The sequence below is a fragment of the Melospiza georgiana genome, chromosome 5 (genome assembly GCF_028018845.1).
Source record: "Melospiza georgiana isolate bMelGeo1 chromosome 5, bMelGeo1.pri, whole genome shotgun sequence".
NCBI classification, from domain to species: domain Eukaryota; kingdom Metazoa; phylum Chordata; class Aves; order Passeriformes; family Passerellidae; genus Melospiza; species Melospiza georgiana.
The window spans coordinates 39,391,188-39,416,300 of NC_080434.1; the positions used below are offsets into that span (position 1 = coordinate 39,391,188).

General features: G+C 45.8%; 1 protein-coding gene across 2 annotated transcripts in view; it reads left to right on the forward strand.

Annotated features, from left to right (window-relative positions):
* Positions 1-7,472: 7,472 nt before the first annotated feature.
* The window catches only part of PCDH10 (protocadherin 10), a 34,511-nt gene continuing 16,870 nt past the window's right edge, over positions 7,473-25,113 (forward strand). For both annotated transcript variants that reach the window (XM_058024899.1, XM_058024900.1), the window contains exons 1-4: positions 7,473-11,227; positions 12,682-12,740; positions 13,279-13,385; positions 22,456-22,761. In XM_058024899.1, coding sequence (XP_057880882.1) covers positions 8,630-11,227; positions 12,682-12,740; positions 13,279-13,385; positions 22,456-22,761 — 3,070 coding nt within the window. In that variant the 5' untranslated portion in view covers positions 7,473-8,629. The remainder of the gene's footprint in view (positions 11,228-12,681; positions 12,741-13,278; positions 13,386-22,455; positions 22,762-25,113) is intronic.

The window sequence follows — 25,113 nt, forward strand, 5'->3', positions numbered from 1 at the left end:
AGTATTCAAACACTCACAACAAAATACATTTGGCAACTCTGTTACAGCCTGTCTTAAAACCAATGAACTGGGACACGTGTTACACATGGTAACACACATGTTAAGCACAGGGCATTCAACATCCTCAGCTGCAGGATCTTCCTTTTCCCTTTTCCCTTTTCTCTTTTCCCCTTTTCCCTTTCCCTTTCCCTTCTGCACTGGATGCTGTACCAGAAGCCAGAGAGCTGCAGGTATGAACCAGCTCTGATTCAGCACCACTGCTCATGGTGTGCAAGAGAAGATTTTTTGGGAAAGATCTCATCCCAGAACCCAAGCTGGGTGCCTTTTGAGTTCCTCATTCCAATGCACAAACTGCAGGACTGACAGGTAGCAAAGAAGGATCTTTTAGTGACAGATCACCGTGATTTACAGGGTCACTAGAAACAACAACATCAGGAACTTTGAAATCCAACATTTCCCAAGCCTGCTTATGTAACTTGCACACTTTGCTAATCATGTTTCCAAGGTTTTGCTGAGCGAGGTGTATTGTCCCTGTGCCCTGTAGCTGTGAGATCCTGCTGAGCAGAGCAACCTTGCAGCTCGGTGAGGCAGCAGCAGCCAGGCTGGCTCAGCCTCTGGAGATCCCACTGCTGCACACACTTCTGGTGAGGGACACAATCTTCTGGTTTGATTTTTAACTGAAAAACTGTAATTGTAGCAACGCCAGGCCCCAACTTGCATAATGAATAGAGTGTGGACCACTGAAATCTATAGCACAGGTGACTCCTGCTTCACCTAATTAAGTAACAGCTCACAGTTAGGAGCTTTTCCATATGCATATGCAAAGCATGCTAATGAAAAGAGAAAGGAAACTAACTTTTGTTGTTGTTAGGCTGCAGGAACTTAGGAAGCTGCTGAAAAGTCTGGGAGGGTATTTAGCTTTGTGGGGGGTTTTGTTTGGTTGGCTGGTTGTTTTTTGTTTTTTGGGGTTTTTTTGCTTTGTTTTGCTTTGCTTTGTTTTTGTTTCTTTTTTCTCTCTTACCATTGGTTTTGCTGCAGTTACACTTTTATAACCATTTCCCCACCCTTTAGTAACTGTGATCATCTTTTTCTGCTATTCTCTGTTGTTCTATGGTGATGCTTTTCCTTTTCCACTTTCTCCTGCTTCCTTAGCACCACTGAGAGAAGCTGGAGTATGGGTAAGTGTGCACATGCTTCAGATCTACATCCAGCTCTGCAGAACCCTGGAAATAATGACTCTGAGAAAAACTCTGTTCATCCTCCACAGCAGTTGTGTGGAACACATGAACCTGCCCAGTTTCTGTCACACAGTCCAGCCACCAAGAAGTTATGAGAGAGGAGGTGTCTAGCACAGATTTTTCAAAGACCAACCTATAAATTTCTGAGAGTGTGGAAGTGTTTCAAGGAACAGCTTCTGTGGAAGAAGTTTTGAGGACTTATCCCTTTGGTATCTCTTCCTGAGAATGGCAACAAGTACTCCTGAGACCTCCATCTGCTAAAGTCACTATTCCAAAATGTGGAGGTGGTAAGATTTTGAATTGAGTATTGCAATATTTTTAGCATAGACCAAAAAAAAAAAAAAAATTGTGATCATTGCCTCATAAGAGACTCAACTGCTTCCCAAGTGGAACTTCCTCTGAAATAGAGATGGATAAGACTATGGAAAAGTTTTCCCTAGACAGATGCAATTTTAGGAGAAAAAGCAAGCAAGCACCTGAGCATATGATCTTACCAAGGGAAGCCTCAAAAAACACAGTCTTGAATATTCGTAGTGCAAATAGCTCCACCTAGGATAGGTACAAAAATACAGATGTGCACACTCTTCCTAAGTGCCTACATAATTATAACAACACTTTTGTCATCTTGTTCCTTTTCCTTCCTAGTTGATGCTATTGTTATCTGCTGCATAGTTGGCACGATGACTCAGATGATAGAATTATGCTGGAAATTATATATACATTGAACACTGAGGCCCAAGAATGCAAATTCTTCTGGGCAAACAATCTAAAGTTTAGGGCTTTTTGGTATTTATTCTGTCGAGCACTACAGTGTTATGTCTAAGAATAGAAGTTTTGTATTTGAACTACTGCTTTTAAGCTGAACCTCAAAACAAATTGTGCTTTAGTTCAAGGTTTGAACTTGCTGCTGAAAAGAAAATCAACAGTGCAATTTTCTTTATCATGAGCAACTACATCTACCTATGGCTTTGAGTGTATTATAAGAAGCTTAACAGAGTCTCAAGCAACTGGAGTTTTCCACTGTAGTTTTTGTCCTCATTTGCTCTGGTAATCATTCAAGCTTAGCAACATTGGTTGAATTCAGATACAGGTCAACTGTATTTTGATGAAGTTCAAGGAAATGGGTGCAGCTGATTGAGCAATACCATAAAACCAGAAAATTATAGAGCAAAAAAATATGATGCCTGTCCTGATCAATGTGATCATATTTTGCTTTTCATCTGATTCAGTACCAGGTTTCTATATATGGATTAAACTATCTTTCTGAAAATTCTTGCTAGATGGTAAGAAATTTACCTTATTGGAAAATCTTTTGTTAAGAAATATCTTCTGTGATGTTAGATATATATGTCACCTCTTTTCTGCAAGTAAACAGATAAAACTCAGTATTTTTGACTGATCACCTTGTATAAAGTCATTTTAATTTGTTTATAATGTATCTATAGGATGACAATAAAAGTGGAGTTAAAAATTGCCAAGTTTGTGGCTATTACATTAATAATTATGGGACATGGGACAAGATTATAGGAATCAGGCCAATTGTTAGTGTAAAGCCATGCATATAGAAACAACTTAAAGTGACCAGGACCTTGGCTGCTCTGATCAGGACACTGTAAAAACCCTGACTGATAGAAAACATTCAGAGCTCAACTGTGGAAAAAAAAATTTATTCCATTTATTTCAATGCAGACTTGAATCAGCTAAAACCACAACTCATTGAAACAGACTGTTTTTTTTTTTTTTCTCTTTGTGATAAACATTATGATAGACTCTGAAAGCTGAAGAAGGCAGGATAATAGCAGCAGGCTGTACCAATCCACTGCTTCACACTGAACAGCTTCTCGCTGCTTGAGTTTAGCCTCCCTGAAATGTGCATTGAATGTTTGGGGGCAGGCAAAGAAAAGGAGGCAGAAGCTGGCCTTGAGAAACTCCTGTAGGATGCATCCATTCTGTTCTAGACTCCTGGCACCTCCTGGAGAGGCTCCATCAGATCTGATGGCTGGTGGAGCACAGAGCATGAAATGAAGTCATATTGGATCATCACTTATTAAAACAGCTGGCTGAGGTCATAAATACAAAAAACTGTTTTCAGGAGCACTCCCAGAAGTGTCAAGGGGATGATTAACGTTGTATCTCTAGTTCTGCTTCTGTCTCCAACCTTGTGGCAGGTGCTTGTCTCTGGGGCTCTTAAAAAACCATCAGAAAATGTCTTAATCACTGGTGACCCCTGCAAGAACTTTGGTGGCTTCCACATCGATCTGACATCCAGAGTGCTCCTGAGGCAAACATGAAGACAGGCTTTTTTTATTGATTAGCCAGATTGTCTAGCCTTCCTGTTTTGTCTCCTCATTGGCAATTAAGAGAGAAATCCATTGAGGGAGTGGTGGCAGTGAACCTTCCCCTCTGATACTTTAACCAGGCCTCTTAGTTAATTTGAGAAATTGTTCTGTATCGACCTTGCTTTGAAGCAGGATTTCATCCTATGGCCCCATCAGTATTACATATACATCTTCCTCTTAGGAAGCAGGCTTTTTCTAACCATAGCACCTTTTGTTTCTTATTTATAATCTAAATTCTATCATTGATTCCAGTAATCCTTCCTGCACCCTGAGCTGTCATTTCCTTGAGGGAAAACCTGGGTGGATTTTTGCCTTTTTTTTTTTTTTTTTTTTTTTTTTTTTTTTTTTTTTTTTTAACCAAGATAATTCATATTAAAACAAGGAATAACAATCTAGGATCTTTGAGGGACAGGGCAGGGCAATTCTTGATGTGTTTTTAACATCCAGATAGTAAAGAGGCCACAGTGTTCCCCAGCCTGAAACTAAGACTGAACCTAAAATAGAAGCCGAACATCCATTTTGGTGACTCAACTAAACTGTGTGGATTAACTTTCTACAACCTAAAATATGATTGTGCAGGTTAGGATAGCAATTGTTTATTCCAGAACACAGCATTTGGATGTTTTCTTATGCATGTGACTCCTTTTGTGCCTGAGCAATGGAAAAACTGTACTTGGCTAATGAGAAATGAAGCATTTCCTCACCCTTTCCCCAGTAATTTAATGTCCTACTTCAAACGAATGCATTAATGCTTTATCTCCATCTTCCCCATCTCTGCTTTTTTGTCTCGTGGAAGGCCAGAACTTTCTCGTCCTTCTCAATGTGAAAGTGATATTTTAGACTTGGAACCATTTAGATAAATAATTGGGATTGTTCATAGTTTATGTCACCATGACTTCACTGCAGTTCTGTGATGAAGGGCAAAAGAACTTGGCTGGGGCAGGGGGGATGCCCTGGCCTTGGGGCACAGCACAGGCTGGGGTTGAGCAAATCTTCTCCTTCTTATGCACATGAATTCAGTTTTGGGTGTGCATGATTCACCTTCCTGCTGTGTGTGAGTTAAAAGCAAAGATTTTGTCTTTAAAATGATCCTTGAGGTTTGGTAAATGGAGGTGCCAGGGAAGCTCTGTGTGAGCAGAAGGATGATTTAGCATCTGTTCTCCTTGTTAGAAAGTGCCCCGTTGTACTCTTGGTGCCAAGGAGGATTTGGCAGGGGGAAAAGGTTTGACTCACCCAGGTGCCATCCCCATCAGCACGGAGCATTTACAAACCTGGCATCCTCCCTCTCCATCTCCAAACCACAGCACTGAGTGAAACACGGTGATACGAAAGATTAGCCTTCATTCGGCAAAGTGATTGCCAAATTAAACGATGCCAGATGGAAAAACTAAAGGCCACGGTGTCAGGGGTCTGTCCATAGCCCTGGGCTTTGGGAAGAGGTAAATACACAGCTCTCAGCTGGTGCTGCAGGAGGTGCGTGTCCGGTGCCGAATCGATACCTGCTATCGAAGGGAGCAGCGCGCAGCGTTAGGGCCAACCCGGCGTTATTAGAAAATGATACATTGCACATTAGGATGGATAATTCACGTCGCCTTCATCGGCTCGGCCCGTCGCGAAAATCCATAAATCATTTTCTCGTTCATGTATCGCCTAAGTGCGATTTGTCACTCGGCATTAGCGGGAGGGCGGCCGCGCATCCCCGCCGCTTCATTCCCAAAATGGAGACCCGGCTGCGCTTGGAACCGCGGGGGCACATCGGATCCCGGGGATGCGGGAGGGCGGGAGGCGGCTCTCCCCCGCCGATACACGTGTGGGGATATAAATATGTGTGTGTTCCCCCGTGGCTGCTGCTGCTGCTGCCCCCCGCATCTCCGCGGGAGCCTCGCGTGGGTGCCGCGTCTCGGGAGCGCCCTGAGCCCGGGGATGTGTTCCCCCATCCCAGCCCTACCTCCGGGCTTCCTCTGGCACGGACACGGGCACGGGCACGGACACGGACACCGACACGGGCACGGACATGGACACGGGCTCGGTCTCCCGGGTTTCGCCCGCGTTCCTCGAAGGCAGCAGAGGTGGCCGCTCCGGCGGCGGGGAGAGAAGGGCTAGCACTGCCCCGCGTTCAGGGCATTCCCCATGGGCATCCACGGGGTCGTTCCCCCAGGCAGGCAGGCAGGAGAGGCGCGATCCCCGCTGGCCGCGCCCGGGGATGCGAGCGGGCAGGTGAGCGGCGGCGCTTCTGCACAGCGAGCTCCCCGTCCGCATCCCACGGGCAGCGCCAGCAGCCGGGCCATTCTGAAAAAAATTTTTCAATTTGTCTGCAAAGCACCCACCGGAATCACGCCGCCACAGAGCCCGGGGGTGGGTAGGGAGCCATGCAGAAGGGGAGAACAGGATGGAGTTTGGGGGGCAGTGGGCATCTCCCTGCCGGCCGCGCCGAGGCAGCGACGCTTGCCGCGGCCTCACAGGCGGTCAGGGGAGCGCGGGGCCGGGCGGAGAGCGGCGGCAGGGCCGGGGCCGGGTCCCGGAGCGGAGAGGAGCGGAGCGGGGAGCGCTGAGTGCCCCGCGGGGCGGCGGCGGCGGCGGCGCTGGCGGGCGCAGTGCGGCGCTGGCGGCGCTGGGGGGCGCCCGCCGCCCGCCACAGAGGCCGCGCCGCCGGGGGAGGGACGGGGCGGGGTCGCGCCCGCGGCTCCGGGCGCTGGAGCCCGGCTCTGGACATCGCTGAATTGCTGGGAATTGCACGGGAGCTTCAAGGCCGGCTGGTTCCAGCCCCACCTGCCACGGATAGGGACGTCCTGCACCAAACCGGGTTGCTGTGAGCCCCGTCCAGTCTGGCCTTGAATACTTCCTAGGATGGGGCATCCTCAGCTTCTCGGGGAGAGCTGTGCCGGAGCCTCTCTCCATCCTAATGTGGATTCCTGCGTTCCCGCAGGAAAAACGCGCCTGTAGTTCATTGGGATGCGCGGACGGAGCCGCTGCTGTGTGATGGATTAGTGATGGGGTTAGAGCAGGAGGTGCACGTCCCTGCTCTGTGCTGGTGTTCAGATAAAATAACATTTAGGGGAACCCTCCACAGGAATTATAAGTATTGTATTATTTTAAGTTATTCATTCGGTAGCCTTAGGGACGTGGATCTCTCAGCCGGTACCGGAGCGTTTCCCTTGGATTCCTCTGGTTATCCCTGAGGGAATATCCCACTCCAGGGATATCCGCCCCACCACCCTGAGCACCCAGTGATGACAGGCAGTATTCCTCCTTTTCCTCACGGTCTCCTGTTGCACCAGCGGAAATTCCAAAATGGAAATAGGAAAACACCGGCGCAGGCTCGCCGTGCTTTAAATTGGCCGGAGCTGCAAACCCCGCCCGGGTAAATAAATGACGGAAAGTTGCGCTCTCTCCACTGTGGAACACACCGAGGGGCGGGGAAGGGGAATGGAACAACAACAACAACCCCCGCAAGTTTCCCTTTGTTTACGTGGGGTTTTTTTGGTTTTTTTTTTTTTTTTTTTTCAAAAAAGCTCCACTGGAAAGGAAAGTTGGTGGCGGCTGGGTGGAAAATCCCTCTCCAAGGAGCGGGGCTTGTTGACGTTTACCCGGGCGCGTGTGTGTGTGTGCCAGGGACGAGCGGCGATCCAGCGGCCGCGGCGGGGGAACCATCACTCGGGGAGGGGAGAAAGGCAGGGGAGGAGGCAGGGAAGGGGGGAAGGAAGCGGGGATTGAGGGAAGGAAGAAGGGATGGAGGAAAGGAGGGAAGGAAGGAGGGAGGGAAGCGGGCACGGAAGGAGGGAAGCGGGCAGGGACCTCTGAGGGGCTGAGGCGCTGAGGCGGCCGGCGCGCGCTCTGCCCGCCCAGCCCGCGCGAGGCGAGGCTCGGCCCCGCCCCGCCGTGACGCACCGCGACGCGACCAATGGGACTCCGCCCCCTGGGGCGGTGCTGGGCGCCGATTGGTTGGCAGGAGCCGGGCGCTGCGCAAAAACATCGGAGCGGAGCGCTGCCCGCTCAGAAACTGCTGGCAGAGATCGCGGCAGCCGCGCCGGGAGCGGAGCCGGGACGGGAGCGCAGCGGCGGCGGCACCGCACACACAGACACAGGGGCTAGGCGAGAAAGCAGCAAGAGAGAGGAAAAAAAATAATAATCCCCACCGCGATCGGCACCGCCGTAAAAGCAGAGTGATGATGACCGTACTCGTAGCAATAAGAGAAGAAAAGACCTTTGACAGAGAAGAGAGAAATCTAAAATCTTTAAATTAAAAAAAAAAAAAAAAAGGAAATACCAGGGACATCGGGGAATGAAAGTTTTGTGTAGCTAAGCTGCTCTCTGCCTTTTTTTTTTTCTTTTTTTTATATGCATATGAAATCTTTTTGCGGGTAATTTTTTTTTTTTTTTTTAATTTCGCGGTTTTCTGCCTTTTCCTTGCATCCAAAGAGGGCATGCCCACCGGCTGTTCCAGCAGCATCTACCCTCCAACTCCCACCAGGAAGACAAACAGAGGACAATCTTGAAATACAAAAATTTCCTCCTTGGAATTTGCTACTGCTGCTGTCTCCGCCGCCACTGCTGCTGCCGCGGTGCAGTGCCAAGACTCTCGGAATAAATAAAAGAGGGCTACAGTGTCAGTGTGTGTCTCTAGCTACAGCCGGCTAATAGCTATTTTAGTTGGCCGGCGCATCTCGAAGACCACAGATGAAGCGGGGACGCCTGTCTTCTTCGTTGGCTCAGCGTGTGAAACAATAATCCCCGTAACAAAAAGGAGGGAGATGGGGGAGAAAAAAAATCCTAACATGAATCAGAAGAAATAGTATCTAGCACCCCCCAGCCCCCCCAAACCAACCTCACCCCCTCCCCTTCCCCCGATCCCCCTCTCTCTCTCTCTCTCTCTGCACACGCTTGCAGGCGCGGGCACGCGCGCGCGCGCACACACAGACACACAGACGCGCGCACCCAGACACACAGACACGCACACACACTGTACTGTGTATTTTCGGAGGAGGAGGTGGCTTTTGGAAGAGGAGGCAGCGGTGGTGTCGGGGAGGGGGGAATCTCTTTCCCCGTCTGGAGATGGTTGTGCTATTCCTCTTTGCCTCGCTCTGGATGCTGGAGGGGGCTTTTTGCCAGCTCCATTACACGGTGCAGGAAGAGCAGGAGCATGGCACGTTCGTGGGGAATATCGCCGAGGACCTGGGCTTGGACATTACAAAACTTTCGGCTCGGCGCTTCCAGACGGCGCCCAACTCCCGCAGCCCTTACCTGGAGCTTAACCTAGAGACCGGGGTGCTCTACGTGAACGAGAAGATCGACCGCGAGCAGATCTGCAAGCAGAGCCCCTCCTGCCTGCTGCACCTGGAGGTCTTCCTGGAGAACCCCCTGGAGCTGTTCCGCGTGGAGATCGAGGTGCTGGACATCAACGACAACCCGCCCTCCTTCCCGGAGCCCGACCTGACCGTGGAGATCTCGGAGAGCGCCACGCCGGGCACCCGCTTCCCGCTGGAGAGCGCCTTCGACCCCGACGTGGGCACCAACTCGCTGCGCACCTACGAGATCACCCCCAACAGCTACTTCTCCCTCGACGTGCAGACCCAGGGCGACGGGAACCGCTTCGCCGAGCTGGTGCTGGACCAGCCGCTGGACCGGGAGCAGCAGGCGGTGCACCGCTACGTGCTGACGGCGGTGGACGGCGGGCAGCCCCAGCAGCGCACCGGCACCGCCCTGCTCACCGTCAGGGTGCTGGACTCCAACGACAACGTGCCCGCCTTCGAGCAGCCCGTGTACACCGTGTCGCTGCCGGAGAACTCGCCGCCGGGCACGCTGGTGCTGCAGCTGAACGCCACGGACCCCGACGAGGGGCAGAACGGCGAGATCATCTACTCCTTCAGCAGCCACATCTCGGCCCGCGCCCGGGAGCTCTTCGGCATCGCGCCGCGCACCGGGCGCCTGGAGGTGAGCGGCGAGCTGGACTACGAGGAGAGCAGCGTGTACCAGGTGTACGTGCAAGCCAAGGACCTGGGGCCAAACGCCGTGCCCGCGCACTGCAAGGTGCTGGTGCGGGTGCTGGACGCCAACGACAACGCGCCCGAGATCAGCTTCTCCACCGTGAAGGAGGCGGTGAGCGAGGCGGCGGCGCCGGGCACCGTGGTGGCCCTGTTCAGCGTGTCGGACCGCGACTCGGAGGAGAACGGGCAGGTGCAGTGCGAGCTGCTGCAGGGCGACGCGCCCTTCCGCCTCAAGAGCTCCTTCAAGAACTACTACACCATCGTCACCGAGGGGCCGCTGGACCGCGAGCAGCCGGGCGGCGACGCCTACACGCTGACCGTGGTGGCCCGGGACCGCGGCGAGCCGCCGCTCAGCACCAGCAAGTCCATCCAGGTGCGGGTGAGCGACGTGAACGACAACGCGCCGCGCTTCAGCCAGCCCGTGTACCAGGTGTACGTGAGCGAGAACAACGTGCCCGGCGCCTACATCTACGCCGTGAGCGCCACCGACCGCGACCAGGGCGCCAACGCCCGCCTCGCCTACTCCATCCTGGAGAGCCAGATCCAGGGCATGTCCGTCTTCACCTACGTCTCCATCAACTCCGAGAACGGCTTCCTCTACGCCCTGCGCTCCTTCGACTACGAGCAGCTCAAAGAGTTCAGCTTCCAGGTGGAGGCCCGCGACGCGGGCGAGGAGCCACAGCCGCTGGCCGGCAACGCCACCGTGCACATCATCGTGGTGGACCAGAACGACAACGCGCCCGCCATCGTCAGCCCCGTGCCCGGCCGCAACGGGACCCCGGCGCGGGAGGCGCTGCCCCGCGGCGCCGAGCCGGGATACCTGGTCAGCCGGGTGGCGGCCGTGGACGCCGACGACGGCGAGAACGCCCGCCTCACCTACAGCATCGCGCGGGGCAACGAGGCCGGGCTCTTCCGCATGGACTGGCGCTCCGGGGAGCTGCGCACGGCGCGCAGGGTGCCGGCCAAGCGCGACCCGCAGCGCCCCTACGAGCTGGTGATCGAGGTGCGCGACCACGGGCAGCCGCCGCTCTCCTCCACGGCCGCCGTGCAGGTGGTGCTGGTGGACGGCGCGGGAGAGCGCTCCGGGGGCGGCGGCGGCGCGGCCGCGGGCACCGGCGCGGGGGGAGGCTCCGGGGGCTCCGGCGAGCATCGCCCCAGCCGCTCCGGCGGGGATAACTCGCTGGACCTCACGCTCATCCTCATCATCGCCCTGGGCTCCGTCTCCTTCATCTTCCTGCTGGCCATGATCGTGCTGGCGGTGCGCTGCCAGAAGGAGAAGAAGCTCAATATCTACACCTGCCTGGCCAGCGACTGCTGCCTGGGCTGCTGCTGCTGCTGCCCCTGCTGCAGCCGGCAGGCGCGGGCCCGCAAGAAGAAGCTCAGCAAGTCGGACATCATGCTGGTGCAGAGCTCCAACGTGCCCAGCAACCCCGCGCAGGTGCCGGTGGAGGAGTCGGGCAGCTTCGGCTCGCACCACCACAACCAGAACTACTGCTACCAAGTCTGCCTCACCCCCGAGTCCGCCAAGACCGACCTGATGTTCCTCAAGCCCTGCAGCCCCTCTCGCAGCACCGACGCCGAGCACAACCCCTGCGGGGCCATCGTCACCGGCTACGCCGACCAGCAGCCCGACATCATCTCCAACGGGAGCATTTTGTCCAGCGAGGTAAGCACCGGCACCCCCCCAGCCCGCGCAGACTTCATCCCCGAGCATCCTTCCCCAAGCTCCCGCTCCTCCTCCTCTCCCGTCGCGAAAGGCGTTTTGCATTCCTAATCCTGCTCGTTTCTCCTTTAATCCGTCCGCTGCCTCTCCCCGCTTTGCCCTCTCATCTTTGGAGGGTTTTAGCGACGGGCGGGGGTCTCAGAGGCCATTGTGGCGTAGAAACACGCACACAACACACGCACACCGCTGGCTGCCTCCCGCTCGGGCTGAGCAGCTGTTGCAGCCAAGCGTGTCCCCCCCGAGTCCCCCTCGCACCCCCTCCGGTGCCTCTGAAGGAATCTGGGCAGCGTCGGGACGCAGAGATGCCCCCGAGGCTGCGGGAGCTGGGAGTGGATTGCCGGTGGGTTGGGAGATGAAGGGGAGGGGGGGTTACAGCTCTTTGCAGCATCTCTCCGCTTGACAAGGCTGGAGTGACGTGGGGTGTAAGCACAGGATGCTCTGAAGGAAGGCTTTAAAGCCGTGTGGTTTTCAGTCCTGAAATCTTTTCATGCGCGAGTAAAGCTTTGGGGGAAACCCCCTTTGGGACTGTGACAATCACTGTAGTTAGCAGGAGCTTTAATTAATTTGTGAATTAGGGTTTTTGACTTCTCTTGGCTCTGTCTGCACAGCTCTTTATAACCCCAAAGTTTGCAAAGAGCAGCAAGAAAGAGTTTCTGTAAAATTGTGTGCTGAGACTTAATGTCCCCTGCAGTCTTGTGTTGCCTGGTGTGAAGAGTATTTTTACTAAAGCATTTACCATGCCGTATCACTCCCCCATTAATCATTTTGTGCTGGGTTTGCTCATATATTGTCAGCACCTCTCTGCCTGTGCACGAGTGAAAACCTCACCTTCTCTCCCACCCTGAAACCTGAGTGCTGTCCAGCCTCACAAAGGTGGTTTGAATGGTGTATTCTAAGGCATTTAAGTTCTGCAGTGAAATTTCTAATATTGCTTTGTAGTACTGCCCTTGCTTCAAAATGTCTATGAAACCCTTGACTTTTGCTGCCTTTTTAATGACTTGAGGGTATCTCAAAGTATGTTTTTTTGGTTTTTTTTTTGTTTTTTTTTTTTTGTGGTGCAATACCAGTGCCATCTAAGCAGTCCACAACTCTAGAAATAGTTATGCTAATTTTTTGTGGGAGTCCTTGTGATGCTCAACAGTGTGCACTGTGAGAAAACGTCAGAGTCTTGTCTCAAAAAACTCCAGAAAAAATCCCCTTGTGCCTTCCCATCTGTGTGACTAAGAGCTGATTCTTTCCCCCCTTACATTCTAGAAACAGATTTTGCAGGCCTGCTTGCAGCTAAGCATTGCCATTTATAGTGAATATCTAGTGAGCTGCTCCCTTGTATATTTCCTGCTGCTGGTTACAGAAATGTCAAGAGTTACAATGTCTCCCAATAATTTGTTTTCTCCTAGACCAAGCATCAGCGTGCTGAGCTCAGTTATCTAGTTGACAGACCCCGACGAGTAAACAGGTAGGAGCTCTGCAGCCTTGCTTTCCTCATGCATGCTTTAGCAAGTCTGAGTGCTGTGCAGAAATGTATTTACTACAGGTGTAACTGGGTAGTAAAGCACTGGGAAGTCAAATGGATGTAGATGCACCAAATAAAGTTCGAATTAAGGTTTTTCTAAAGTGGTTTCCAAACTGACTGAGAAGAGAACAAAATCTCGGTTTGTACGAGTCTAAAACGTGCTTCAAATACTTAAAAACGTGCTTCTGTAGGGTCTCCCAGCAAACACTGTCTCACTGAGCTAAAGTTCAGCTCACCAGCTTAAGGAAATGCTACCAAATTACTTTTACAGACCTCAGGAGGGGCGATAACCCTTGCTGGCCCTTGCAAGATCTGAAAATTGCTGGTTTTACTCGGGATGGGCAGGGCACCTCGGTGGAATTCCTGCGGAAGGGATGGGGGGGGGAATGCAGCGCCGTGTTTGGCCATGTGATGGCGGAAGAATGTTTTACGAGCTCCTCTTTTCGCGTTCATCCTAATGCAAAGATGTTTCTGTGTCTAGCTCTGCATTCCAGGAAGCAGACATAGTGAGCTCTAAGGACAGTGGTCATGGAGACAGTGAGCAAGGAGACAGTGATCATGATGCCACTAATCGAGGTCAATCCTCTGGTAAGTCTGATAAGAGAATGGGAATATTGGATCTTTGAGTAGGGACACTAGAAGGAGCAGTTACTTATAGGAATATAATACAAGAGAGGCATAAATCTTGTGTTATATTTATATAATACAAGGTGAGCATATTCATCTTTTGGGAGGCTGGGTTTACATCAGCTTGCTGCTACAGTTGCCTGGACGAGGAGGCAGTTTTGAACCTCTTTTGGTCACAGGGCAGAATTTATTTTATTCATGTGGTTAGGGATGGGAATTGGTGTGTTATACTGCATCATTCACTGTAGCATGACTTCCTGCACATTAAAGCAAAGTTACTGGTACATTTGATAGTACACTTTCTCCTATGGCAGATTTAGAGAATCTCAAAGCATTAAGCAGTTCTGTTTAGTAGGCACTTCAGCTGGCACAGCAGTGAGAAGTGAAGGAGGAGTTCCCAAGGGAAAGAATGAACCCAGTGATTGAATGACAGCCAGACTGTGAGGGTTTCTTTTCCAGGGCATCAGTGGAGACACGTTGGGTGCTCTGAATGTGTAATACCTTCGAATTTTGGAGGATTGTCTGTTAATTCAAATTGAGGCATCATATAGTGCAAGTGGTCTCCATGTTAATAAGATATTAAATACATTTTTCCTGACAGAGGAAAGAAAGGCTTTACAAGCCTATGAATCACTTAGGAAATACACACATTGCAGTGTTATGCCCATATGTAGGGCTTGCTGTCTCAGTTCCCATACTGTCAGTTTGCCTCTGAAAGGAACATTTGTTCAGAGCCTGTGCATTAGAATTCACACTCACCCTCTCACTGCATTTTAGCTACAAATGCTGGGCTTTCTTTCCTACCACAGCCTCCCCAGGTCTGGTACATCTTTGTGCCTTTCCCCTTGTTTCCTTTGTGCTCTGTCACATATAAAGATTTGCTACAACCGTGTCATACAAAACACTCTCAATTCTGCTTTTTTTTACTCCCCCCACCCCTGCAGCAGGGCAGGGGACCCAGTGCTGTCACAGCAGTGCTGCCTCACCCTCCTGCTCTGGTAATGTCCCCTATTTTCTTGCTGCTGCAGTTGCTGTGCCCTTAAGGATGGGAAACCCAGGCACCAGGGGAAGAGGAGGCTGCCACAGGGCCTCTTTCTATTGCTGCAAGTCATTAATATGCAGACCTAATGAGACTTGAGAAGAGCCAAGAGTCTCTCTGGAGCTCCCTGCTCCTTGCAGGGCTTCATGCTTAGTGAACAGAGTGTCTATTTTGTGTCTGGGAACCTGACAACAAACCAGGTCTTGCCAGAAGTTTACATCTGAACACAGAGCCTCTTTCATTTTTGGCCTATATATGGTGTATGATTTATTATTGTTCGAAAAAGCCATGTATTTAGCCTTCCCCCAGCCTTTCTTTTGCACTGTTTCTGATGCAGCAATCAGGGCTACTGAGTTATAAAAAGTTCTCTCTCCTTCTGCCCTCCCTGCATTCCTTTTTTTTTTTTTATTTTTTTCCTCCTCTTTTACGCATTTTACTGCAGCAGTCATCTCCATGAACATTTCAATCAGCTTAGTCCCTCAACATAATGAACCATAATAACCAAACAGGAGAGAAAAGAATAAACATCTGCAGAAGGGGCTGGCTTTGACTGATGGTGGGAACATAATCACATAGTTGCACATCAACTGAAAGCTATTTTCTTTTAGATGCATTCTGTGCTGGTATTGCTGTGCCTCTGTTCTTTATGCTTTCCCTCCATTTTAAAAGTAGACTATGAATTCTTGTCATGTTTGGCATTGATCCTTAGTGGGGTAAATTCTTCTTTACTTGCATTTTATCAAATAGTGGAGAAAAACTGTTCTGTTTTAAATAATAACTTTTAAATAATTTCAAATCATTTAAGAATCTGATGTGAACTTCTGTGTCTTCAGTGGTGATCACATAGTCAGTAATGAAAGCTGACAATTAGTCTTGGTCTACTCACAATTAGTAGTTTGAACTGAAAACTCAGAATACACCTATTTCATATATTGCTACTGAGATTTGAGAATAATTTGCATGCACCATTTTTTAATGCTAGTCCCAGATAAATATTTCAATACAGATCTCTGTAGAAACTGCTTTAATCTTCTTCACACATATTATCTACTTTTCCTGTAAGTTTTAGGCTGAATCATGCTGCCTAAATGCAAAGAGTGTGCCCTTTTACCTCAGTGATGACAAGATATTTTGACATAAATCTTCACTCTTGCTGCGAGCTTTTGGGGATGAATTTTATGGGGGAAAAAGGAGCATAAATCTTGTTTGATCTCAAATGGCTACAGGAAGTATAGAGGGAATGCCTTTTTAATTGCATTGGTCATTCTGATGCTCTATAATCAATTATTTCTAAATTACTGAAGGAAAACACATTGATTGTGTGGCAGCAGTTTGGGCTGTCTTATTTTTTCCCCAAGATGTTACCTGATACTATGCAGCATCATATTTGTTTTCAAAAGCACCTGAAAAATATTGAGTAGGTAATTCACACTGGCAGACAAAACTCATTCCCCAGCAGTTTCAGTCAGCAGCAAAACATCATTTTGCTGTTCAGCACAGGACCTGTGTCACTGGTGAGCAGTCCTGGGGCACACAAGTAACTATTCTGTAGCAGTCCATTGCTATCCAAACTGTGGTGCCATGGTCAGTTATTAATTGGGAAGGAAAACATGTAGGATGAAAACCCATCATGCTGCCACAGCTTTATCTTGTAGAATTTAGTGAAAAATCTGAACTATGCTGCTCTATGTATCATAAAATGTTTTCTTGGGTTTTGATATTGGATCATAGTTTGCCTTTTCACAAAATATGTTTTCTTAAAAGTGATTTAATCATGGTTTAAATGTGCTGAAATGCATGTAAGGGAATCATATTTTTCCCATTAAAGTAACATATAAATGGCTCATAATTATCCACATTATTACCTGCCTTTACACTGACAAAATTCTAAAGGACTGGCATCTGCTTTTGGCAGGAGAGAGATGCTCAAGATCCAGACTTTTTGTGGATTGAGTACTTATTTCATTGACTGGGTTAATAATCTGAGCTTTTTGAAATAAATGACTTCACAAAGGTGAAGAAGTGCTGGAGGATTTTGGCAAACAAAGGAGAGGTTTCTCAACCTCTAGGTTCTAATGACCTGTGCTCTTCCTTGAAAATGTTTGAGAGAAAAGCTGCTACTTGTTTTAGAGCAAACACAACTCACACAACACTTCTACCTCTTACTAACACACTGCATTTCAGCCATGCTCTGTAGGAGTGATTCTCAAGCACGAGGTTAGTTTATTTCCCATGGTTGATTAATTTCTTGGCCTCCCTTGTGAAACTGCCAGCTTGGGTGCCAATTAATGCTCTGCATGTGTGTACATTTAAATTGTATGATTAGACACCTGTCCTGTAAGATTTGGACTCGTGCCATCAATTTATTTCGTGTGGTTGCTCACTAGCTACTTTCCCAAGCAGAGTCCTTCAGAGTGTTTTACCCTTTTTTTTTTTTCATGAAATTGGCACAGTATCTCAGAGGCATTTCAGGGAGGAAGGCCCAAGATGAGGAGCCAAGTAGATGCACTGCCTTGTATATCCTGTAAAATGCATTAAAATATCCTGCCTTGTATATCCTATAAAATGCATTTTTTTGATCTGTTTTTGGACAGTTTACATTGGGGACTGGCTGAAACCTGAAATTAGGCTTTTCCTGTTGGATTTTTTGAAGGGAACTGGTAAGGGTTTAATGCAGAGGCACAGGGTGAAACACTGGCTCACACCTTTTCAGTGCAGATCAGCTGAATGCCAAGAGGGTTCATTATGGCAAAAGAGCTGCAATATTTCAGTGTCCATAAGGAGAAGAGTAAGAGAGGTCAGAAGAAGAATTTCAGTGATAAAGGGACAGAGAAAATCAGTATTTCCTCTGAGCCTATGCAGACTGACAGCTAAATCCTGTTGTGAAGATCACTTGGGCAAAAAGTCTATCTCAGATAAAGTGAGAGTGTACATGAAAATGGCTTAAAAAAGTGCTTTGGCTGAAGCTAAGTGCTATTTCTATTTCTTTTTATTTTTTTGAGGAGTTTTTTTCCCCTCTTCTTCCTTGGCCTGCAAGCTTCATAATGTTGACATCTCAGTGGTCCAGACAGGCCTTTGAAGCTGAGATTTAGAAGAGCTGAATATTCAAGATATTTGAGTCTTTATTCATGTTCTGATGCAGATGAAGCCAGTTTTATCCAAGGCAGCACACCAATTACTTAGCAAGAATCAGTGATAATAACTTTGTTTCTTAAAGTCCGATTCTAAAGTAGATGACTACCGAGTAGGTTAGCATCCTTATCCTTATTTACCAATACAAAACATGAATCATGGGAAATGAGATACTTACTCGTTGATAATCTGACCAAATGGATAGTTGTTCTGGGAATGGGAGCTCTGAGAAGTTCCGGTTCCCTACATCACACCTATCTCACATTTAACTAGCACAGGAGAAACAGAAATGTAATTTCTTTCCAGGTAAAAGGAAAGGTTCTGAAAAAAAACTTGCACACATTGGGAAGAAAGCCCTCTCAATAATTGTATTGCAACAAATACTTTGTCAGCATTTAATTTGTATTTTTAATTTTTGTTACATCTTTTACTGAGTAATGCACATGAAAGTGTTCACTTGTTGGTCTTGGTGTATGGTTCTTCTCCCTTAGTTAATTTGAGAAAGGACGCATTATTTAAAAATTAATTTAGGCCTAAATTTTTGCCTTGACAAAACAGTCTTTCAAACCAATTAAAACTCACAGAGAAATTTTGCTTTTTCTCCTTTTGAAATATGAAAAGGAAGCAAATTGGGAATGCGCTTCCAGAATGCAGTGCTGCCAAGTGTGTGGTTCAAAGCACCTGAGCTCAGGTACTTCAGACATCAAACCTAAATAACACCTTTCCTAGTTTTTGGCAGCTTTTGAGGGAGGGACAGGGGTTTGTTTTCCTTTAAAATCTGCAAATTCAGGGTTGTGGGAGAGTTCATATTTTCCACTGGCCCCTCTGGTAATAAAATAGGAGTGAGCTGGTGGCCTTTGCCATGAGTTGTTCTGTGCATGCTGCATTTGGAATAGTGCAATGCTGATCCCTGTCAGAATTTCTGTGCACTGTCCTGTCTGTTTGTATCCACAAAGGACATTTGAAATTCCTCATTCAGAGTCACCTTTAAAATCTCAGTTTGTCTGTGTGTGCAAGGTTGAACAGCGTAACTAAGGGAAAAATCAAAATACAAAGGGTTTTTCTTTAATGTGGATGTGTAATTATGATGGATAGTTTAGTACAGAAGGATCATATATATATATATATATATATATATATATATACATAAAACCAGATTTATGAGGGAGAGGAGATGGAGGTGTTAAACTACTGCACATTTTGTTATAAATCAAGAGCATGATTCCTGGGCTATGGAGGAGTTCTCTGCTGAGTGTCTCCCTTCTTCACCATGCTATGTCCTTCCTTCTTGGAAAGCCACAAATAGCCCTTGCTTTTCCCCAACCGTGTGTTAAATGTTTTTCAATTAGAGCCAGAAAATTCTATACCATGACCCACAGGAAAAAGGTGGGGAAGAATAGCCAGCATTCATACCACAGGCAGTGTAAATTGCATGGCTGCCCAGGGATTTTGAAAATAAGCTGCTAATTTGAATTTCTTTTCTGTCAAAATGCTGAACCCAAGGGCTTGGTTCTGCACCTGTTAAACTCTTAGGGGCTGTTGTGACTGCTTCAGGCTGGAACAATTCCTAACCCTTGCCTCTCTGAACATTTTGTTCCCATTCTAAACAAGCATTTACATTTAGCTATGTGCTCCAGCAGGGTATATTTAAATTCCAATGTATATAATTTGGGTTTTTTTCTTTTTACAAGTTCTCCTCTCAAAGAGAGAAAAAGTTTTCAGTACAAGCTCACATTTTATATCCCCTGCATTCATTACTTTGTTTATTAAGAATACTGATTTATAGTGGCTATAACATCTCTTTTATAATAAGCTGTTATATAATACTATTCAGTGCACTGCAGTAGACAAGCAGTATTCAAAAGGGAACAAAAAAAATATTTGTATAGAGACATTTTGCAGTTTAGCAGCTGATGTGAGAACAAAATAGTAAAATGGAGGGTAATTTTCCAGGTGGAATAAAGATCCATGAAGGGAAGAAAAGGGTATATACCTGAATGTTTATATTTAAAACAATATTTTTCTAATCTTTCCCTTCCCATAGACTAAAGAATATAATTTAATATTTACCTTTAAGTTTTTCTTTCTCCTCCTGTCTTTCAAGAAATGTTCAATTAATATGGTCACTGATACAATATCAGCAAAATGGAACTGTAATTATTTTCTTGTTAAATGTAGGGCTATTTGTTTTTTACATGTAGCTTTGCCAAGAAGTCTGCAAATTGAAATAACTTTTTTTGTTTATTGTCCCTTAAGTCTTTGGAAAGGCAAAACATATTTTTCTTCAGATATTTCAATACATAAGATACATGCACGGTTTTATAAACATTGTTAGATACTAATTTCTTTCTGGGAAGCCTGCATCTAAATATTTCTTTTCAGTCTTTGATAGCTACTACCAGTACAGAATTTACATTTGCACTATTTTTCTCTTTGCCTGATGATCTTCATCTGATTCCTTAAGCAGTTCTGCAGTTCACATTTGCATTCTTCAACAGTTCACTGATCAGAAATTTATTTTCAGGCTTCTGCATGCCAATTATCAAGGCAAGTTTCTAATCGAAACTGGACCTGGCATTGTATATTGCTTAATTTAAAATTAGAAAGTCATTATAAAGTGAGATTAATCAGAGACAAAAACCTTTTATTTCTCATTTCCTCTTGATTTTTTTTTCTGTCTAAATGATTGCCTTTCTTATTCAAGCACTTGTTGATAGCTCGTAATCATTGTTCCTTTCTGAGGAGATTGTTTTTTTTTTTTTGTAGTAGGAGATATTACATAAATATTATTAATATAATTCAAATTAGAGTTTAAAATTGTGGTAGAATTCTTAATACTAATCCTCACACTGGAGATCAAGCTAATCCAGTTCTTTACAATGTTCCCTGGTAAATGAGCTACATTACATGAATCTTATTACAAGAATCAGCTAGGTTGGAAAATCTTTGAAATCATTGAAATCCAACCTGTGCCCTAACACCACCTTGTCAACCAGACCATGGCACTGAGTGCCACATCCCTAAAGTTCAAGGCACATCCTTGAGTCTTTCCTTAAACACCTCCCTGTTCCATTTCTGAGTGGGAATTCCTCCTGATGTCCAACCCAGACCTCCCCTGGCACAGCTTAAGGCTGTGTTCTTTTCTATATTACAGCTGTTCAAATTTTTTTCCTGTTTCTGTTACAAGGAACGTTATTTTTTTTGTAATTCTAATGAAGTGCTTGTAAGTGCAGTGTTTATAACAGATTTAGTTCAGTTTTGATACGCAGCTGAGATGCTCAGTTCTCTTTATAAATACAAGAAAAGGAGCTTTTTTTTTTTAGTGTGATATTGAAGATTGTATTGATTTAACCCAAACAGAATCTAAGCCCCACACAGTTGCTTGCTCATTCTCCTGGGATGGGAAGGAGAATCAGAAAAAAGTGAATTTGTGGGCTGAGATAGGACTAGCTTAATAATTGAAATATAATAATAACAAAATGGACAAAGAGAGAGGAATTGAAGGCAGAGAAATGATGGACACTACACTTGCTCACCAGGCACTGATTGATGCTCAGCCCAGCCCTGAGCAATGGTTGGCCACCTCTCAGTTTATATAGTCGGCATGGTATTCTCTGGTATGGAATAGCCCTTTGAATAGCTGTCCTGGCCATGCTCCCTCTCAGCTTCTTGTGCATTTCCTCACTGGCAGAGCATGGGACACTGAAATGTCACTGGTTTAGTGTAAGCACTACTGAGCAACTACCAAAAAATTAATGTGTTACCAACATTATTTTCATATTAAATCCAAAACGTGGCACTGTACCAAACCACGAGGGAGAAAATGAACTCTGTCCCACCCAAAAGCAGGACAAACCAATTTGCAGATGCTGGTGTTTATTTTAACTCTGCTCCTATGATTTCATACGCCATTCCTCTCCAGTATAATCCAATGACTTCGTGACTCTCAGCCAGGAAGTATTCCTTTGGAAGGCTGCTCTGAAAGTAGTCAAAAGCAGCATAGCTTGTCATTTGAGATCTTAATAGCATTAAAGGATTTGTAAGCAAACAGTTTGGTGTTGATATGGATAATTGTTTGCTTATGTAGGGAAAGCATTAACAATTTTTTCAATAGTATCCACAGCCACATCACACTGGACTGCAGTTGCCTTTGTACTGCTAATTACAGTATTTTATTACAGGGTTCTGTCCCATTTCTTGGTTGACTTGTTAATAGCAAGGTCTACTGCAGCAGCAATGAAAACTGTCTCTGAAAAAGTGATGTAATGATTGAATAAGCTCTCCTGATCGCTTGAAAGCTCAGTTCCTACTTTGTAACATCTGCTTTTAATATCAATGGGCTCCATCTGTATACCGATGTACGCACAGACAGTTCTTTTATAGGACTCATTAAGCTTTCATTTCATAACTGAAATCTGTGATTTCTAAGTCCAGACTTTCAATTTCTTTGGTCAGAGACCCATTTATGTAGAAACAATTCCTGTGTGTTCTTAAGCAGGTATTTTTCAACCAGTGAACCACAGACATCAACCTACAAGCAGAATCAAACCTTGTATGAATGGGTTCTAAGTGGTGGGATTTTATGAGACAGAACCTCTGATGCTGTTCTTCTTGTGGTATTTTTGTGTGTGAGACATTCTGGCATTTAGTTATTCATGTTATAGGGTGTCTTTGACTTCTGAAGACTGGACAGCTAGATTTTTTTTGTGTTGTTGTTGAGGAGATGAAACTAGCAGAAGAAGCTCTTATGGCATTTCTCTTTCCGCTCCTCTTTCCTTGGCATAATCTCTCTTATCTGTCAGCAGCTGCTCACGATGCCGAAGCTTATATCTGTAGTCTCTTTTCCTTTCATGCTTGCAGGCATGGATCTCTTCTCCAACTGCACAGAGGAATGTAAAGCACTGGGCCACTCGGATCGGTGCTGGATGCCTTCCTTTGTTCCATCCGATGGACGCCAAGCTGCGGATTACCGCAGCAATCTGCACGTACCTGGCATGGACTCCGTTCCAGACACTGAAGTGTTTGAAACACCAGAAGCCCAGCCCGGGGCAGAAAGGTCCTTCTCCACCTTTGGCAAAGAGAAGGCCCTTCACAACAGTCTGGAGAGGAAGGAGTTCGATGGACTGCTGTCTAATACACGAGCGCCTTACAAACCACCATATTTGAGTAAGTACTACTCAAAAAGCTCTCTGGAAGAGTTCCCTTTGCAGGAGCAAAAATCAGCTCTTTCTGCTTTTCATGCTAGGAATAATACAGGCACAATCTTAGGAATGGTGGGGGGGAGATGGCTTCTATTGGATTCAGGTACCAGTGAAGAAGGCATTGTTCAGGGCTTTTTTTAATAAAAGACAAAATCTTACTTGTTTTTAGTGTGACATCATTGTCAGCAACAAAAGTGTTAGCTAATATTAGTGGGGGAGTTACTGTGTTTGCAGGGTTGCCCTGATGAAGGCAGGAATGATGAATCTGGCTCCATGTTCTCAGAAGGCTATTTTATTACTTTATTATACTAAATTATATTAAAGAATAGTATACTAACTATACTAAAGAATACAGAAAGGATACTTACTCAGTGCTAAAAAGATAATAATGAAAACTCGTGACTTTTGCTAGAGTCAAAACAACTCACAGCAGAATCCAATGAAACAATCACCTGTGGGTAAACAATCTCCAAACACATTCCACATTAGCACAACACAGAAGAAGCAAATGAGATAAGAATTGTTTTCCTTTTCTCTGAGTCCTTTCAGCTTCCCAGGAGAAAAATCCTGGGCAAAGGGATTTTTTCAGAGAATTTGAATGCCACAGGGGAGTCGCTCAATTTTGTTTTCTGCTGCTGGATTATTTCCAAAATTTTCCTCAGTAAATGATTTAAACATTGGTGTTGCCAGGCTAATGTTTTCTAAGACTAGAGTTAAATTGAGAGAGCTTCTGGGATCTTCTTTCTATAACTGAGAAGTATCTTGTGAATAAACAGTATGTATATTATTTTGAAGTAGATGTTTACGTAGTTTGGAAGGAATAGCCCTCAGTCTGATCATCTTTCAGCCTACATAGTATTGACTCTTGTCAGTGCTCCTCTGTACCTTCTGTCTCATTCCAAAATCTTGCCTCTTTCTTTAGTCACCTTTTGAATATGGTTATGTGGCATTAAAGAGTGTGATAGATCTCAGAGACCTTCGTAATTCCTTTTGGAGTCTGAGCCAGCTGTAGAACCCTTGAATAGCACTTTGATCTAATATGTCTTTTTCATTCTATTTGATGCATTCTGTGTTTTATTAGAGACTGTAATTTCCTTGACTTTGAGAATTTATGATGTTTATCTCACCCAAATAAGCCAAAGACATTAACACTGCAATATTCACCCTGTTTTAAAGCAACAGAGATCTTTTAGGATAGCAGATTGGGGGTAAAAGAGAAAAGATTCTCTCTGAATGGTATTAATTTATTTAATTTCCTGAAGCATTTAGTTGTTCTGAGGGGTGGTGTGCTGGCAGTCCTGACATGTGAAGATCTTTGGCACAGATCATTCTTAGCACAGTCCTCCCTTCTAAATTGGCTGTCCTGGTACTTTCATTCATTTAGGAGAAGTCTTTTTACCACTCTTCTCCTTACATTCACTTTACTGACAACTTTAAATTTGGCTATCAGTTCTGATCTGTGAAGGCCATTCCTAAAAACCTGTCCTGAGACAATCAGCTCATTTTATGGCTGAATTACTTATTTTGGGCTAAGATGGGACGTGCCAATTATCCAGTCATATTCTAAAGACCGGTGTGAAATTTCAGTACAGCCTAACAAATTTCAGTCTTTGCTGAACTGATCTTTCATGATTTATTTCTACAAAATATTCTTCAACACTAAGGCACAATCTAGCAGCATTGATTTCATCACTGTGACCTCAGTTAAAAATCTAATTTTAATGTAACAAGTTTGGTAGCATCTTTAGATGGTGCTGGTGCAGGATGGGTGTTGCAGTGATGATTGTTATCTGGTGACACCACAATGGTAGTTCTGCTCTGCTTTGTTTTAGGCCTGGGAGTTTAATTTCAAATAGCAATGACATACTTATTTAATTGATAGTTTGGGGATTTTAAATTTTGTTACACTAACATAAGTAGTTTTGTTGAACAATGTCTTTACATAGAGGCATTGATCTACATCTTGCACTTTCCTGGCACAAGGGCATAAACAATTGGAAGTAAAATATCAGAAGTAACCAATATAAATGAGTGTTATTACATAATCCACGCTTGAGAATCCAGATTTAGTTTTGCCTTTTTTTTCTTGAACCTCAAAACTAAAATTTCTATAAAACAAGAGTAATGCTTCTCTGGTTTGTTTTCCCTTATTTTGATGAGGGCTTTTTTTGGTTTTGTTTTGTGTTTTTTTTTTTTTCTTTTTCTGTGTTTTCGATTATAATTTTATAGCAAAGAACAGGAACAACAAAAACAAAGTGAGCACTAATTGTAGAAATGAGTAAATGTTTTATTATTAATAATGTATTAAATGAATGAG